Genomic DNA, 17,592 nt, shown 5'->3' on the forward strand with positions numbered 1-17,592 from the left:
CCAGCATCGCCCACATTCTCTCCTTGCCTGGCAGTGGTGTCAGGCTCGGCACCCATGGGGTGACTGGTAGATGGGACTGCCTGGCACAACCCCACCATGGACCATTTGCTATTACCTGTATCTCCTGTCGATGGGGAGACTCTCTTGGGTCCCTGTCAAGCTTGCTACTCATATCCTCCCGGAGCTTCTGCAGACAGCTCCTGGCCTGGACGGGGAAGACAAGGAGCTTCAGCTTTGGGACAGGGTTAGGGAGCACACCAGCCCACCCACCTTTGTGCCATCCCCAACTGTACCCCTAGGAGTCAGGGACTGTTCTCAGCACTGGATGGGGGAAGGCGTGTCCCTAGGCAAGTGGGGCTGCAGCCCAGTCCCTCCTATACAAACAACAAAATAGCAAAACCCTTGCCCCAGCTAACATTCTGGCCAGGAAGACACACGACACAGAAGACAGATAAGTAACACGAGCATTATGTTATATGGAACATATAACATATGTGAGGGTCAGGAAAAGCTGGGAAAGGAAAGCTGGCAACTTTAGATGGAATGGCTGGGGGACAGTGGTGGGCACATAGTACTTACTAAGTATTTGTTGATTAATAGAAGGGTCATTAATGATTATTTAACACACGACCGGGCGTGGTTGCACTTTTGAGATATGAAGGGAGCAGAAGGGAGAAAATCAGAACCCACAAAAGAAGGGAGCCAAAAAAATGAGAGATTTAGAGAAATGACCAAGGTGATTTCCACAAGGGAAGGGGTGCCCACCTCCTGGATGTACTGGACTTCACTCTTCAGCTGGTTAATATTCTTCTCATGGATCATCTTGTCTCCCGATTTCCCCTTCAAGTACACCTGAAATAAAGAAACAACACGGCTTAGCTAAGAAACCTCCAGTTAAACAATTCCACTGCATGAGGCAGCCTTATACACTGCGGTGGGAGGGTAAATTGTTAGGACCTTTCTGGATGGCAATTTGGTGATTCAGATCAGAACACTTAAAACTACAGTCAAACCTGTTCTTAAAAGTCTCCCATCTCAAACAATTTGGTTCTCGACCAAGTTGTTCACTAAAAAAAATGTCTCGGTTGTAGAACAAAACTTCGGTTTTAACCTGACAACCCTTTCATGCTGATACCTCAGCGTGACAAAAAGCGTCTCTCAGGCAACAAACAAAGGAGAGAATGCTTTTGTTGCTGGAGAAATCAATGAGTGGCACAATTTTAGAACATAAAGAAGCCATCAAGAATGCTAATGTTGTCCTGGCTGGTGTGGCTCAGTGGTTGGAGCATTGGCCAGTGCACCCAAGGGCCGTGGGTTCGATTCCCGGTCAAGAGCACATACCTGCCATAACGGGGTGCAAGGCAACCAACTGATGTGTTTCTCTCCCATTGATCTTTCTCTCTCTTCCTCTCTAAAATCAATTTTAAAATATTTTAATTTTTTAAAAAGTTGTTTTAATTTTTAAAACTAAGTTTCATAAACATATCTCCCACTTGTCTCCATAATCTCAGCACCTAAACATGGTCAGTGGATAGACACCAAGAAAGGCCATCCCATCCATCCCCATGTCTGGGGCCAGGTTGCACCAAAGTCACTACAGACTGAATGTGGTCTAACTAAGATTTTTCCAGGAGATGGTTAGGAACTAGCATCACAAGTGTGGTTCTTCCTAGTCAAACCATAAGCTCCCTTTGGCAAAGTCAGTCACTCCCTCTCACATGCAGCAGGGAGAAAGGATGGAGGGAGAAAAGGCAGAGGTGAACTGAGCTTACCTTAATGATCTCCTCATGTCCATCGTTGGACTCCACCAGTTCCGACGCCAGAGAATGACTGGTGGAGTGGCCAGACACCATGGAATAGGTCTTCCTGCCCGCCTGAGAGAGAGAAAGAGAGAGAGAAGTGGCTCAGAAATCATATGACAAGCCCAGAGCTTCTGCACCTTGACCAATGTAGACAACCTGCTCCTCCAAAGGGGTTAGTCTGACTTTCCCTTCCAAAAACTCATTTCAGAACCTCTCCTGGAAGCCACACAGCAGCAAGGACACCAGACAGGGGAAATTAGTAGAAGTTGCAGGTTAGTTTTCATTTTAATGGGGGTCTCCCCATCCTCCAAAGCAGCGCAACATGCTGAGGTCAGCTGGGTGTGCCTGAAGGGAAATGCTCCCAGGCAGCAGCAGAGATGGCTCCAGGCAGCACTGGAGGAAGGCCAGCGGCAAGGAAGGAGAACTGGCGGAGGCGAGGAGACCTCACCCCTCCGGAGACCTCCATACCTTCTGGGCTATGTGTTCAAGTTCATCTCCTGTCAGTTCACTCTGGAGAGTCAGTCTGAGAATGTCCACGCTGCCCTAATAATGACAATGACAGCAACAATAACCTTTACTTTTGCCAGCCCTGTGGGGTGGGCCTTATTATCGCCATTTCACAGACAGGAAAAGCTGAGGTCTGGAGAGGTGACATCAGCTTGCCCAAGATCAGGCCGCTCCTGTGTGGTAGGGTGTCTCTGGGGCCTGACAGTGCTCTACACGGCACCAGAGACTACACAGCACATGCTCCATGCAGCCGCAGGGGGGCTACCCTGGTCCTCAGGTTACAGCGAGCACATTGCATGGACTCTCTTTTCCCCTGAAAAGGGCATCCCTGGATTAGTCATCCCCAGTCCAGAATTTCTGCGCCTGACAGCCAACCCAGAAGTTACTGATGCACTTTACAAGACTAGGATATATGTACTGAACCAAACTACAGGAAGTTATCTGAATCCAAACCCCTATTTCTATGAGCCACACAGACATTATCCAAATGAAAGCAGGCAAGACAATAGGTATTTATCTAGAGAGCAGCCTCATGTGAAAGGAAGAAGCAGATTTTCTTTTATAACTCAAAGGTTTAAAAAACACATTGTGGGGAAAATAGAAAACCTGAGGGGAAAAACATACAGTAAGAGGGAAAGTGGGGAACTGGAGATCTGGGGATATAATAACATTGAGAGACAGTCAACAAGGTAGAATGAACAAAACCCAGCGAAAACCTGTGTTAGGTGTAGAGGTGGATGAGAGGCTTAGCCACTCAGGGTCCCTGGCTCCAACCAGAAAAATCAGAGGGTGGACTAAGTACCTCTAAGAATCCTTCCAGCTTCGATACTGTGACATCATGAAAGGGGAGTATGTGCCTCTCCCAGGCAAAGAAGGGGAGATGGGTGCTGAGCTATCCAAGGATAAAAGTGATCTTGAGGTCATCTGGTCATCCCCTGCCTTGAGGTCAGAAGTATAAATGCTATCTTAGCCTTGACAGATTTAAAGGCACCCTCTTAACTTCCAAATGCCTGTTGGAAGGAAAGAAGGAAGGAGGGATAGGCTCTGTCCCAGGAGTTGGGAGAAGCTTCTTTGAACAGGCAATAGTCCTTCCTATTCAAGAAAGAGCAACTCGGGGAAGAAATTGGTCTCTGTGGTCAGACACTGAACTCTCAGTGTTCTCACTGTAAAATGGGAATACTACCATCCAACTGAGAGTGTTTTTTGGTTGAAAGTTAACTGAAAATGTGTGGAAGTTGTTCTCTGCCACATAAGATGGGGGGACTTGAAAGACCAGGAAGACACTCCCACATGACCCTTAAGTCTTCCCAATCCTGGCAATGTAGCTGGTTTTACAAACACACTTAATTTCTATAAATAAAAGCCAGCTTCTTAGTGTGGCATTTAGGGCTCTCCACAGTCTGAGTCAATTCACCTCTTCTGCTAGTGCTCCTCATGCCCCCCCATTCAATACGTGCCTTCCCACGTCAGTGACTCTGCTCGCATTTCCTTTGTCTTATATGTCCTTCCTTCTTATTTTCATCTGGGGCATCTGCAAGCCCCCAAGAGCTCACATTCAAATGCCACATCTTCCATGATGCTTCCTCCCCTCCCTGAGCTTGCTCGGTATCACAGGGGCTCCTGTGGCACCTGCCTCCACCTCTTAGCTATTTGGGTTCCATGAGGAAATGTCCCTTCTAATTGTTAACTCCTTGTGGGTGGCCATGTGTCACAGCCCTTAACACAGCGAGTGCTCCATGACATCTAGATTAAGAGGAGGAAATGATTTCAAAAGAGCCAGAGTGGCTGCAAAAGAGCCAGAGTGGCTGCCAACTTCTCCCCAGGACACAGACATGCGTCTCCCCATATCTGGAGGGTGTGGGAAAAGCTATTTATAGCAGCTTTATTTGTATTACCCCAAAACTAGAAACAACCCAGACATCCTTCAGTAGAAGAATGTTTATACAAACTGTGGTACATCCATACCATGGAATACTTACTACTACTCAGCAATAAAAGGAACAAATCACGGATGCCTGCAACGATTTCCAGAGAATTACGCCAAGTGAAAGAAGCCAATCACAAATGCCTATATTCTGCGTAGTTCCATTTCAGTAAAATTCTTGAAATGACAAAATTACAAAAATAGAGAACAGAGTAGTGGTTGCCAGGAGTTCAGGAGAAGATGGGGGTGGGGAGGAAGTGGGTGTGGCTCTAAAAGGGCAACCTGAAGTATCTTTGTGATGATGAAAATATTCTGTGTCTTGACTGTATTGATGTCACTATCCTGGTTGTGACAGTGTACTACAGTTTTGCAAGATGTTATCACTGAGGAACTAAGTAAAGAGTAAAGGCGATCTCTATTACTTCTTATAACTGCATGTGAATCTACAACTATCTGGGGGGGGGGGGAGGAAAACACTTTTAGGGACAAAAATTTAAAAATATAATAAAGAAAATAAGTGCTTATAATCCTACTACCCTCAAATAGCCACTATTAAAATGTTAGTGTATTCCTTACAATTTTTCTATGTGTATTTTTAAAAGTCATACCACTGTACATAGTTATAGACTTGCTTTTTTCCCCTTTACTATTTCATCATTAAGTTTCATCACATTAAACATTCTTTAAAACTGGCTTTTAATAGCCACTAGTACTCCACTGAATAGATTAACATAATTTATTCAACCTAGCCCCTCATGAAGGTGATTATCAATTTTTTTATTATTTCTTGCATTTTATTTATTTTAGAAATACACTTTACTTTGATAGAACAAAATGATACACAACAGTACCTAGATCACCACCAGATTTATTGCCTGATCCATTACCTGTCAAACCCAATCTGACTTTCTTCTTTGCAGAAAAAGAATAGCACTTGGAACAGTTAGACCTTGGTTCAAACACTGGCTCTGGCTTTCCGTTGTTGTGTGTAGTGATCTTATGCTCCCTCAGCCTTAATTTATTAGTTGGTAAAACAGAGTACGATGCTTAAGCGAGAATACAGAGATTTACACAAAAATCACTGGTATACAAAAGTGCCAATTCCTCAAAATTTGAAATAATGCTCCTCTTCAAAATATTTTCCATAAGCACATTCTTTATGCTTATAGGTTCAAGTAAAAACGCCTTGTTATGAAAAAGATGTATGTTAACTCCTACCTCACACCACATACAAACATCAATTCCAAGTGGACTGCTGAGTGAAATGTAAAAAGCAAAACAATAAAGATTTTATAGGGGGAAAAAAGAGAACATCTTTATGACCTTGGCAAAGGCAAAAATTTTCTTAAAAATGGCACAAAAAATCTTCTCCAGAAAATAAACTGGACTATATTAAAATTTAGAACTTTTGTTCATCAAAAGACACCGCTGAGTTGCCCTGGCCAGTGCGGCTCAAGAAAAGAAGACACTGAGCGAGTGCATGGCAAGCACAGAGCAGAAGACAGTCACTCTACATATATGTAACAAAGGACATTCAGAATATATAAAGAATGCCTACGAGACAAACTAAGTACAGTGTGGTATCCTGGGCTGACTGGATCCTGGATCAGAAAGAGGACATTAGTAGAAAACTGGTAAAACCGAAACCAAGTCTATAATTTAGTTAACATCATATCAACATTAATTTCTCAGTGAGGACAAATACACCTTGGTTACGTGCGATGTTAACATCGGGGGAAACTGGGTGAAGGACATACAAGAATTTCCTGTACCAACTTTGCAATTTTCTGTAAATAGGAAATGATTCCAAAAATTTGAAAAAATGTATTTAAAACGAGAAAGAGAGGAAAGGGTGGGGGAGGGAAGGAGAGAAAGACAGAGGAAGAAAAACTTTAATAAACATATCACATAAGAGGATATCCGAATGGTCAATAAACACGAAGAAAGGGTTCACCCTCATTAGTCACCGTCATCAAAGAACGAGAACCACAAGCGAGTAATACGAAATACCCACCAGGATGAACTCAAACGAACAAAACAACCTGAGTGTTGGAGGATTTGGAATAATCAAAACTCTCGCAGACTGGCAGACGGGTCGCTCACTACCACGACCACTCTGGAAGATGCACCGGCGAGCATGCGCACGCCCTGTAACAGCAATTCCACGCCTGGCTGTCTTCCCAACAGAAGTGCCTGCAGATGCTCCCCATAAAAACACACACTAGTAACTTCATTTTAATAGCCTGAAACTAGAAATTACCCAAAGAGTCATCACGGGTAGAATGGATGATTCTGACACAGCCGTACAACGGGAAAAAACGAACTACTGTACATGCAACGTGGATAAACCTCACAGAAATATTAACCAAAAGAATTCAGACACAGCCGTGTACTAGAGGATTCCACTAATATAAAAAGTATAAAAACAAGCAAAGTGCATGCTCCCACCTCCCCACAGGTGCACGCATTGTCTTCCCCTCCTGGGTCACCCTCCCTTCTCTGGCCTCCTTGAAAAATTCCCACTCGGCCTTCAAAGCTTAGCTGGGCCATCCTTTCTCTGACGGTCTCAGCCCAGCCCTCCTCAGTGAGAGCCTGCTCCCTGCACAGTACACATCCCACGCTATTAACACTGACCCACCTCATTCCTTCCTAACTGCCTATTCATTCATCTCCCCCAATGAAAGCACAAGCTCCTTGACTACACAGAGAGCTTATTTTTAGCAGTGCCTGGCCTAGAGCAGGTACTTGCTTGAATTCCAGGTAAGAAACTCAGACTCCTCAGTTTCAAGAAGTGGTGTAAAATACTGGGAAAAGTAGATACGAAGAGGAGGGGGAAGTAGGGGGGAAATGAGCAAAGGCTAAGAAAGGCAACTCTAAGAAGAAATAAAAGTGACTAATGGGTGTATATATAAGATGTTCCACCTCGCCAATAATCAGGAAAATGCAAGTGAAAACAATAGTGGGTTATCATTTGGCGGGGGTGGGAGGAGATTTCACTAAACTTGGAGATTTCAGTATAAAAATAAGACACGTAGAAGTATGCTCACAGCAGCATTGCTTGCAGTGGCAAAACACTGGAAACAACCCAGCTGGTCCACTGACAAGCAAATGCATGAATAAACTCCGGCATATTAATACAATGAAATTCAGCTGTGAAAATAAGTGAACTACAGCTACATGCATCGACATGAATGAATTTCAAGATTAATGTCAAGTGAAAAAGTAAGCTATAGAATATAGATGATACCATGTATATAAAGTTAAATATATGTCAAACTAAGCAACATATTGCTTGGGCATGTAGTAATAAAAAGGAAAAACACAAAATTCACGACAGCGATCACTTCTGGGGAGGAAGCAGAGGATCAGAATCTAGAAGGGACCCTGGGAGCTTCAAAAGAATTGTTAAACTAGGCATTCAGTCCACAGGTGCCCATTTTATTGCTATGCTTTAAAACTTTCCATATATATGTCTTCTTTCTTGCTTTTCAGTAAAACAATGGATTTTCTTCACGTAAACCCTGCAGAAATATCATTTTTAGACCAACTCAATGGCAAATATTAAAGATACTGATACTATCCAGGATTAGTGAGGATGAAGGGGGAAAAGACTAATCTCATATATTGTTGGAGACAGTGTAAGTTTGCAAAAGCATTTTTAGAAGTGAATTTGGCAACATTAATAAAAAGAATTTCCATATTTCGTCAACCCTTTGATGCAGTAATTCTGCTTTTAGGAAGGATGCTCTATGAAAATCCACGCACAACTGCCCAAAGATATATGTATAAAACTGTTGACTGCAATACTGCTTATAATAGTTAAAAACTGGAAAGAGCATAAACATTCTCTAGTGAGTGAGTGAATAAAGGATGGCAACGTCTATACTATGGAATACTACACTGCTGATAAATAACCTTTACACACCAACAGGAGAAATCACTAAGATCTATTAAGTGAAAAAAGCAAGTCATAAATTAATTCATAAAATACGACTTCTCATTTATTTAAGTATGCATACTTAAGTATATATGTATATATTTTTCATAGTCATGATAGCTGCCAACTCCTAAATATATAGCAATTACTACATGATGAGCCCTATTGGGTCCTGTTCTAAATGCTTTACATGTATTAATTCATTTAATCCTAACAACACTGTATGGTAGGTATCATTATCGACATCCCCATTTAACAAATGAGAAAACTGAGGCACAGAAGTCAAGTATCTTGCCCAAGGTCATGTAACTAGTAAGGAACAGAGCCAGGATTCAAAACCAGGCCCGTGGCTCCAGAGTCTGCGCTCCTAACCATAATGCCACATGGTATTTCTTGAAAATAAACACATAGAAAAAGCACCGAATTCCCATATGCGAAACTAGAGAAGGGCAGAGAGTAAAGGGACTTTCATGCCATATACTTCTATAGTGTTTTAAACTTGAGCAACAAAAATGTATTTGCGCAGCACTCCTATAATAAAATATATAAATAAAGAGGGGGGGAAAGTACTAAACTTGGGAGTCAGAGGTGAGGTCTGAGTCCAACTGACAGCTATTCACCCTTTAGCAAATCGCTTTCTCTCTCTGGGCCTCAGTTTTCTATCTGCAAAATGGGAATGATAATAGCTACCCTGCCTTTAGGCAGGTAGGGACATGTGCGGAAACAGTGTGAAAGTGCTTTGCAAACCATAAATCACTTCACAAAGGTGAGACAGCGTTACTTTCCCAAGGAGCTCTAGAAAGACTGCGAGGGAGGAGGGAGGGTGAGACAAACTGTCTAAATGGAGCCTGTGAATAAATCTAGGGTTCGCTCTGGCACCTCATCCTCCAAAATCAGAAAACCGAGTCAGCAAGGTCACGGACCTCACCCCACAATCCCAACCCAGAGTTCAGGAGGGAAACCCGGGCCCCTCTCTGCTTGGTGCCATTGGTTGTTTTCTGGAGCTAGAGTGCCCTCAGGGCTGTTAGTGGGCTCCAGAGAGCTTTAGGAATACCCCCAAATGTCTAGCAGGGTGGTCCCCACTGGGGACTCACTGAAAGGCAAGATACAAAGTGGAGCATTCTTCTCCAGGGAAAAAAAGGAACCGAGCTAATCACAAGGTAAGCAGCCTCCAACCTCATAAACAGTCTTGGGGAGAGGCCCAGCCACCTCCAAATTATAGGCGGCCTTGCTCTGTTCAAACAAATCTCCTGCTGTGACTCACTCCTCCGAATGGGGAGGGAGGGGTGAACACAGCTGAGGGCTTAGAGGTCTAGACGCTAGGGAGATAAACAGGGAGGCCCCCAGAGGTTCTCACATCGCAGGCTCACATAAACAGAGAAAGATCTATGGGGAAAACCTAGGTTTCCCCAAGTCCCACTCTCCAGGCCTCTATGGGGGCCATGAGCACTGGGTGGTAGGTAAGGGTGAAGGGTGCTTCTACGAGGAAATAAGGGAAACGCAGACTGCCCGAGCTGGAAATCAGTGTCCTTAATTCACCTTCACCTTGTAGCCTGCTCCTCCATTGCATTGTCCCTCAATCGTCCCCTCTTCCATGTAGTCTCTCAAGTTACTGCAGTAATAGCCACTGCAGTTGTCCCCCTCTGAGAAATGGGAATAGCTAGCCCCTTGAAACACTGGCTCCTAAGAGGCTAGGGTGAGGAAAGCCCCAATCATCAAAGAAGAGGGCCAGATGGCGTGCTGGGGGCCTACCCCTCTCTGCTGAGACTCCCAATCCACTCAGTTTGCAGGTGTCAGGTGTCCTTGGTCCTGCCTTCTTCAGAGCTCTCTGGGCCAGAAGTGGCCCTTTATTGAGTATTACACAAAGAATCATTCCTACTTCTTCCCACAGATTAGCCAACAAAACAGGTGTTTGTTTTTTGTCTGGCTACCTGCCAAAGAGCATGGGCTGGACAACCTCTATGCCGAGGGCTAACGGTGTGATTGGGAGGTGAAATGAGCAAAAGGGATTTAGGATGGTCCCCTAAGTGGGGCAGCCCTTCTCATTACCTGGAGTCCTGGCACTGGAAAAGCTGGGGCCTGGCAGGGAGAGTGCATACGTAGAGGAAGGTGGGCTCCCAAATCTCAGCTCTGAAGGACACACCCTTTGGCTGAGCCGGGCTCTCTCCAGGAAACCCACCCAGTGCCCAGCCAATGTGGATGAAGGGGTGGTTCCTCAGTGCCCCTCCCCTCAAAGGCCTGGCACCAGTGACCCTGCCCTCTTTAGTCTCTATCTCGCTTGTGATTTTTTGCTTTTGTGCCTCCCATTTCCTTTTTCCCCTTCATCTACCCATTCCCATCCTACTCTATATTTTCTTTCCTTCTCCCTGCCCCTGCTGGCCAGGCTTAAATCTGGACTACCAGCCTCCCTGGCACATACCCATTCCTCCAACCAAACCTCCCCACCCTTAGGAAACGAAGGTATTTCACAAGACTCTGCATAACCCAAAGAGGCATATACCAGAATTACCAGCAGGCAGGGAAGCTTGTCTCACCAGCTCTGAGCACACGTGTCTGGAACCGAAACCATCTGGGTACACACACACACACACCCTAGAGAAATATGGGCCAATGTTGGTGCCAAATGCATGGTGACTGAGTAAGCCTCTGCTTCCAGATCCTCTGGCAGAGCCCAGGATTCCCCAAATTCTTGGTAGACCTGGACACATCAGCTGTAGTGCTCCTGAAAGTAAGACTCTGGCAATGAATGAGGGGGCTGAAATAGTGTGAAGAGGAATTTATGGCTTGAGCTTGGGGCAGGTGTCATCATGAGTGGAAGGAAGAGCCAGTCACCAAACTTGAAAGGTTCCTCTGCCCAGGAGTTTCTTCCCCACCCAGGTGTCACACAGCCAGGGTTTTCATCATTTTAGAATTCATTCATTCATTCAGAGCAAGTAAACATCAGTGACTCCAGATCAATCCTATTTTAAAATGGAAATATTCTGACCCAGCAACTCCGCTCCTAGATATTTCTCTCCAAGAGAAATGAAAACAAAGGTCAACACAAAAATGTGTCAATAAATGTTCATGGCAGTATTATCCAGACAAAAGGTAGAAACAACCCAAATGTCCACCAATATTTATCCACAATGAACACATGATAATATAGCCATACAATGGAACATTATTCAGCCATAAAGAGGAATGAAGTACTGATTCATGTTACATGGATCAACCTTAAAAACATCATGCTAATTGAAAGTAGTAAGTGACAAAGAATCACATACATAACTATGGTTACATTGTATTTATACATTATATAAAACATCTAGAATAGGCAAATCCATAAAGAAAGTAGACTGGTGGTTGTCTAGGGCTGGGGCGGGAGGTGGGCATAAGTGACTACTAACAAAACAGGGTTTCTTCATGGGGTGAGGAAAATGTTCTAAAATTGACTGTGTTGATGACCATACAACTCTGTGAATATACTGAAAACCATTGAATTGTACACTTTAAAAGGGTGACTTGTATAGTATGTAAATTATATGTCAATAAAGCTGATATAATAAAATGAGGCCCATGGTAAGTCTTCAATAAATCACAGCTTTAGTTATATATATGTATATATATTTTTAAAAGAGTGGAGCTCAGGAAAGACTTAGTATTAAATGAATTCAATTTTCTGAGGTCCTAAAGGAATAACACCTATGCTGGAGTAAAGACAGAGGTTCAGATTGCAGCAGATGAAAAAAATTGCAAATGCACCAGGGCATTAAGAGAACCACTCTGGCCAAGACTAATCAAGATACAAAATGAGAGTGGATGAAAACGGTGCAGTAGCTAAGGAAGGGGAACAATGACAGGTTATTTAAAGGGAATCAAAGAACCCATCAGGGGACACCAGCTGCTTCGTCTGTGGTCAGAAAAAGGGGGAGGAAAGGGGCCCAGAGGGGGATGCCAGAATATGAACTTGATCATGATTCTGTCTAAGCCAGTCCTGGCTGAGCTGGGACTAGCAAAGGTCACTCAGGTCTTCACCCTGCATCTACCTACAGGCCCCTTCTCTTCAGGTGTCTCCTTCCTCCACTGGCAGAGGAAAGGGGAAAAGCAACAATAAGAACACACAAATGTCAACATTATGAGAAGGAGCAAACCTAGACCAGACCAGAGAGCTCCCAGACTCCTCTATCCCTTGGCCAAGGTCTCAGGAGAGGCTACCAGTCTAGTCTAAGCCAGTAAATAGCAAATAGAAAATAACAGCTAACACCTGAGGATTTACCATGTGCCAGGCACTGGTTTCCTATGAATTACCTTATTTAATCCCTACAACTTTATGAGAAGGGTGCAATTATTATCCCTGTTTTACAGGAAAACGAGTCTGAGGAGCTGAAGTAATTTACCAAAGTTTCTTGTGCGAAGGGAACACTGAAGCCCTGACAGCCCACTGGGTCAGGTACCCCAAACCAGGCTCTTAACCACATGCTATTAACAGAAATCATAGCTTAGCCAAAAACTGTGATGTAATTACATTAAGAGGATGGGAGAAGAAAAAGAGAGGGTGTAAGGGGTGGGAGTATACACTTTCCTATAATTCCTACAGCAGGAACTCAATAGATGTCTAAACCTGATAGGCCAAAAAGTATTACTATAAACATATTATTTAGAAACCAGCAGTAAACACCAAACAAAAGAGCTAAAAGAGCTGAACTGGCTACTTCCACGGAGAGGACTTGGGGTAAGGAACTACTTGCTTTTTTTTTTAAGCCTTTTGCTATTATTAGATCTTTTAAAAATCATGCATATTTTTCAAAAGAAAAAAATATATTTTTAACATTTTTTAATTAATTTTTAGAGAGAGGGGAAGGGAGAGGGAAAGAGAAACATCTATGTGAGAGCGAAACATCAGCTGCTTCCTGCACGCCCCTATTGGGATCAAGCCCAAAATCTGGGCAGGTGCCCTGACCAGGAATAGAACCGGCAACTCTTCGGTGCACAGGACGTCACCCAACCAACTGAGCCACACTGGCCAGGGCTGGAAAATGATTTTAAAAGAAAAAGAAAGAAAATCAGAGATATACCAATCAAAGTCTAATGCAGTGAACATCTACTGCTTTTGCCAGGCAGCTTCCATTCTCTACTGGTAAAAGCACTTGGGTTTTGCTTTGGAGAATCTCCCTTCTGTCAATCAGGGAACCCCCCTGCCCTAGCCAAGGGGGTCTTGGGGCCAATGGCACCCTCTTCCTGGAATCTTGAGCAAAATAGCAAAAAGGCAGCTGGAACCAATTCACCTAGAATTAGAGACTCTCCATTAGTTCCTTCCACCTACACAAGCCCCAGGACTCCCTTGGTTCAGACTTTTTAAGTTTTCCCTTAAATTCTTTGAGCTGCCCATTTCCTTCTAATAAATTCCTCTCCTGCTTAAGTTAGGCGGAGTCACTCTGTTGCTTATAACTAAAGAAACTTAATGGGAATATCTAATGTTTGAGGTTGACTTATGCTTTTATTTGCCAGTATAACTTACTATAGTTGTTTACAAACTTTTGACCTAAAAAATACATTTTACATCACAATCCAATATAATACGTATACATATATATAACTGAAACAAAAGTTTTGCAGAAAATGTCTACCCTAACATTCTGAGAGTGTTCATTTATTTCCTTTTTTAAGACTATTTTTTTAGAGCAGTTTTAGGGTTTACAACAAAATCAAAGGGCAGGTACAGAGATTTCCCATACATGTCCTGCCCCCTTACATGAATAGACTTCCCTATTATCAAAATCATTCACCAGAATGGTACCTTTTTTTTTTGTTAAACTAAGGATGAACCTAAATTAACACATCATAATCACCCAAAGTTGATATTTCACCTTAGGGTTCACGCTAATGAAGTGAATGGTGCTATACATTCCATGGGTCTGGACAAAAGTGTAAAGATATATATCCATCATTATATCATACAGAATATTTTCACTGCCCTAAAAAGTCCTCAGTGTTCTATCCATTAATCATCCCCTCACCCCCCAAAACTCCTGGCAACTACTGATCTTTTTATTGTCTCCATAGTTTTGTCTTTGCCATAATGTCATATAATCGGGATCTTTCTTTTCTAATACTAGTTCTAACCCACTAAGTTGATTTCACACCCGCTAGTGGTTATGATCTGCAGTTTGAAACACACTGGCTCCATATACCTGCTGCATCTGCCACCAACAATTAAAAACAACCCAGAGAGTATATGAGCCATATTTCCATGTCCACGTGTGGTGCACTAAGACACATGGCCTGGATGGTGGGGAAACGCCAACACAGTCCCAGGGTCCTGACTCTCACCGGTACACACCAACTGGGTAAACTGTCTACACTGCTGACATCAGAAGAAACGTCTGTTCATTTACTCACTCATTTGCTCATGCACTGAGCACTCACTCAATGGTGTGACTATATGCTAGTTCCTGGGGACTGTTCAGAGCCATAAAATTCTATCTGCAGGCTGGCTCAGAGGAGAGGAATCCAGAATAAAGCCTGTTCCATGACGGAGTAAATGTTTATCACCCCCTCCTCCTGCTTAAGAGCTCAGGAATGTCTCCAGGATCAGATCTGGACAACGATTATTTCATTCCCAGCTTTGAAGTAAATAGCTCTCAAGTCCAACCTAGAAAGAAGGAATAAAAGTGATTTTCTGTCTCCCCCTGTTCTAGAGGTGTCTGCTTAAGCTTCAAACTATGGTTAGAATCCCTTGCTCATAATTTTCCTACCAACTTTCTGCCCCACTGGACAACCAGCAAAACATCAAGGAATAGAAGAGGGTGTTGATTCATTCTCAACACTGCCAGTGCCTTGGTCTTAAGACCTTTCTAGATCTCTTCTACAGCAAGCAAAAAGAAGCACTAACACCCCTCTCCTTAATTTTCCTCATACCCATTGCACTGCCTCAACCATACCAAACCAGTGAGCAAGAGCATGGTGTAGGACTTGGAGCTGAGACACAACAGGGAGTGGATTTTTTTCCATCTCTACAGCATCCCATAGCTGGGGAGCAGCAGGCTACAGAGACTAGGGATTGGGGGACCCGGGTTCGGCAGGAGCAACAAGACCTGTATTGTAAGGTGGTAGAAACACAGCCTGGGCAGCAATGGAGAGGCGACTGTGGACAGTAATCACCTCTACCATAACCTGAAATGAGCAACTATTCCATAAGTATTCTTTGAAGAAGAGCCAATCCAGGTGCAGCTGGGGCAGCTACCTCAGGGGCTTGCAGAGACAGGAAGAGGGAAAGGGAATCAGCTACGGAGGGGAGGGGGGAGGGGGAGCAGGGGAGGGAGGGATACAAACTCCCCATCACGTTAGCTCCCATTTCACTCTCACCCACAATAGCTTGGAAATACATGAAATAGTACACACCCATTCTGGATTAAGTTCCCCAGCAGAGCCTAGCAACACTCAGCCACAAGTTACCTTCCTCTGCCTCTCTGCGGGGAAAACCATATGGTCAGCTGGGGTTGGGAGGGCAGGGACAGGGAGCCAGGGAGTGAGGGGAGCAGGGCAGATCGGTTAGCACTGGACAACTCCCCTCTCTCAGCAACCCTCAGTCTGTCCAGAAACCCTGCGGCGTCGGTCACTTCCCTTCCCTTCTCGCCCCAGGTTCCCGCATTTCCTTGCCCTGGGCTTGGATGCAGGAGAAGAAAGCAAAACCAATAAATCGCCCCAGGAAGCTATCGGTTGGCCAATGTGGGGAGTGGAGGGCGGGGGGGAGGGGGGGCAGGAAAACTGCAAGGGGAAAGGAGAAATCCGAGCAGAGAGGTGACCCCTAAGCAGACAGCCCTATCCCTCCTAGAGAGCGTTCCTGGCAAACCTCGGCGCACTAGGAATCCTACTCCTTTCCCCTCCAGTCCAAGCCCTAGGATTTCACTCCCTACCCCTTGTTACTGATCACCCAAAGCACCAAAAAGTTCTTCGAAGGGCCGCTGAAGTCACTAGGACCCACAGAAAAGCCTCATTCCCTCGTTGGGCCCTAAAGTCCAAAAGAGCGCAGGGATCTCGTCGCCGGAGCTCATTCGCCTACCGCCCGATCTACAGCCAACAGGACGCCAGAGCAGCGCGTCCCACCGACCCGCGCCGAGTCACCGGAGGGAGCCGCAGTGTTCTCCCGAAGGGCAGGAACGCCAGGAGTCCTCGAGCCTCAAGAGTCTCCATCCCGCGACTTCCCAAGAATCCCACTGCCCGCCGCCGGACGGGAGAAAAGGGAAACGCCGCGAGGACCTGACTGCACCGAGCGCGGCACCAGGTGATGTCAGCGAACTCGCCGCGGGGCGCGAGCGCGGCGGAATTGGAAGCCAACTATACCGAGGTGGGGAGGCGGGGAGGCCGCTTTTTCTTACCGCGGTCTGCCCCTCCGGCTGCACGTCCACCAGGGTACACCAGCCCCGCGTCCCGTTCATCTTCTTCCCGCGCGGCTCGCAGCACTCAACCTACAGCTCTGCCGTCCGGCTCCAGCTAGGCGGCCGCGCGCGGAACCGCCCCCTTGTATAGGCGCGTCGGGGGCGGGGCCTGGCTATTAGACACGCCCCTAAGGCGCCGTTCGCCAACGACTGAGCGAAAGCGCGGAGTGGGCGTGGCCTAGAAGCCTCAGGACCCGCCCATCTGCCCTACGGGGATTTACATAAAGGTGGGGCTTGGGCGCTAGCTACCAGGGGTAATTTAACTCAAGTTTTGTCTAACATGTGTGGTTGTACCTCAACCATGCTTCCTTAGTTTTGCTGTCCCCTCCTTTCAACGCCAAGATCAGTGTTGGTGAGAGATAATCACCCAGCATACCCTAGAGAACGAGTTGGAAAAAAGCGTCCAGCCATTCTCCTCTCCCCACTTAAAGGCCTGTCTATAGGCTTTGTGAAGCTGAGCAAATTTCCTCCACCATAGAAATGCAGACATCAAGGGCCAGCTCATTCAGACTGGCCTAAGCCAGTCTGGCAGGTGCCCTTCCCTGGCAGGAGGCCCAGGCCAAAGTCAGAGCCAGCTTGGCTCTGGGTGGGGCTTGTTTTGCAGAAGCTATTATACCAAAGCTGCCCTGATAGGGTCAGAGAGGTGGGACGTGTCCTTAAAAGGAATTGTATTCTTGAGAAAGGATGAGTCTCGATTTCTCCAGTGGCATTTGCTCCCCAAGCCCAGGTTAGCATCTTAAGGGTCTGAAAGAGAGCATAGCCATCCAAGACCTTGGAGCCTCTTCCCAGCCTGCTCTCTGCAGGTGGCTGCTCCATTGGGCTATAGTCCACATGGAAGGTAAGCAGGAGGAAGTCTGATCCACTCTTGATTGGGCAGTGCCCCTGAATCTAGCAATAGGCTCTGGTGAACAGCCAGCTCCCTCTTCAAGGCAACACAAGGACAGGGATGACAGAAACTTCCCTACCTCCCAGGTAGGGACTGGGTCCCATGCCAGGTAGGAA

The 17,592-nt window shown here is 45.4% G+C and overlaps 1 protein-coding gene across 2 annotated transcripts in view; it reads right to left on the bottom strand.

The window, feature by feature from the left end:
- TUFT1 (tuftelin 1) overlaps window positions 1-16,598 on the bottom strand; it is a 29,666-nt gene extending 13,068 nt beyond the window's left edge. The window contains exons 1-5 of one of the 2 annotated variants that reach the window (XM_016217611.2): window positions 16,531-16,598; window positions 2,271-2,345; window positions 1,773-1,874; window positions 766-852; window positions 116-205 (exon numbers count right to left, since the gene is read on the bottom strand). In XM_016217611.2, coding sequence (XP_016073097.1) covers window positions 116-205; window positions 766-852; window positions 1,773-1,874; window positions 2,271-2,345; window positions 16,531-16,590 — 414 coding nt within the window. In that variant the 5' untranslated portion in view covers window positions 16,591-16,598. Of the gene's footprint in view, window positions 1-115; window positions 206-765; window positions 853-1,772; window positions 1,875-2,270; window positions 2,346-2,541; window positions 3,720-16,530 lie in introns of those variants that run through there. The other variant, XM_087827653.1, reaches the window with a different exon arrangement.
- Window positions 16,599-17,592: the final 994 nt, after the last annotated feature.

This window comes from Miniopterus natalensis, chromosome 19 (genome assembly GCF_054644295.1).
Source record: "Miniopterus natalensis isolate mMinNat1 chromosome 19, mMinNat1.hap1, whole genome shotgun sequence".
Lineage (NCBI taxonomy): Eukaryota > Metazoa > Chordata > Mammalia > Chiroptera > Miniopteridae > Miniopterus > Miniopterus natalensis.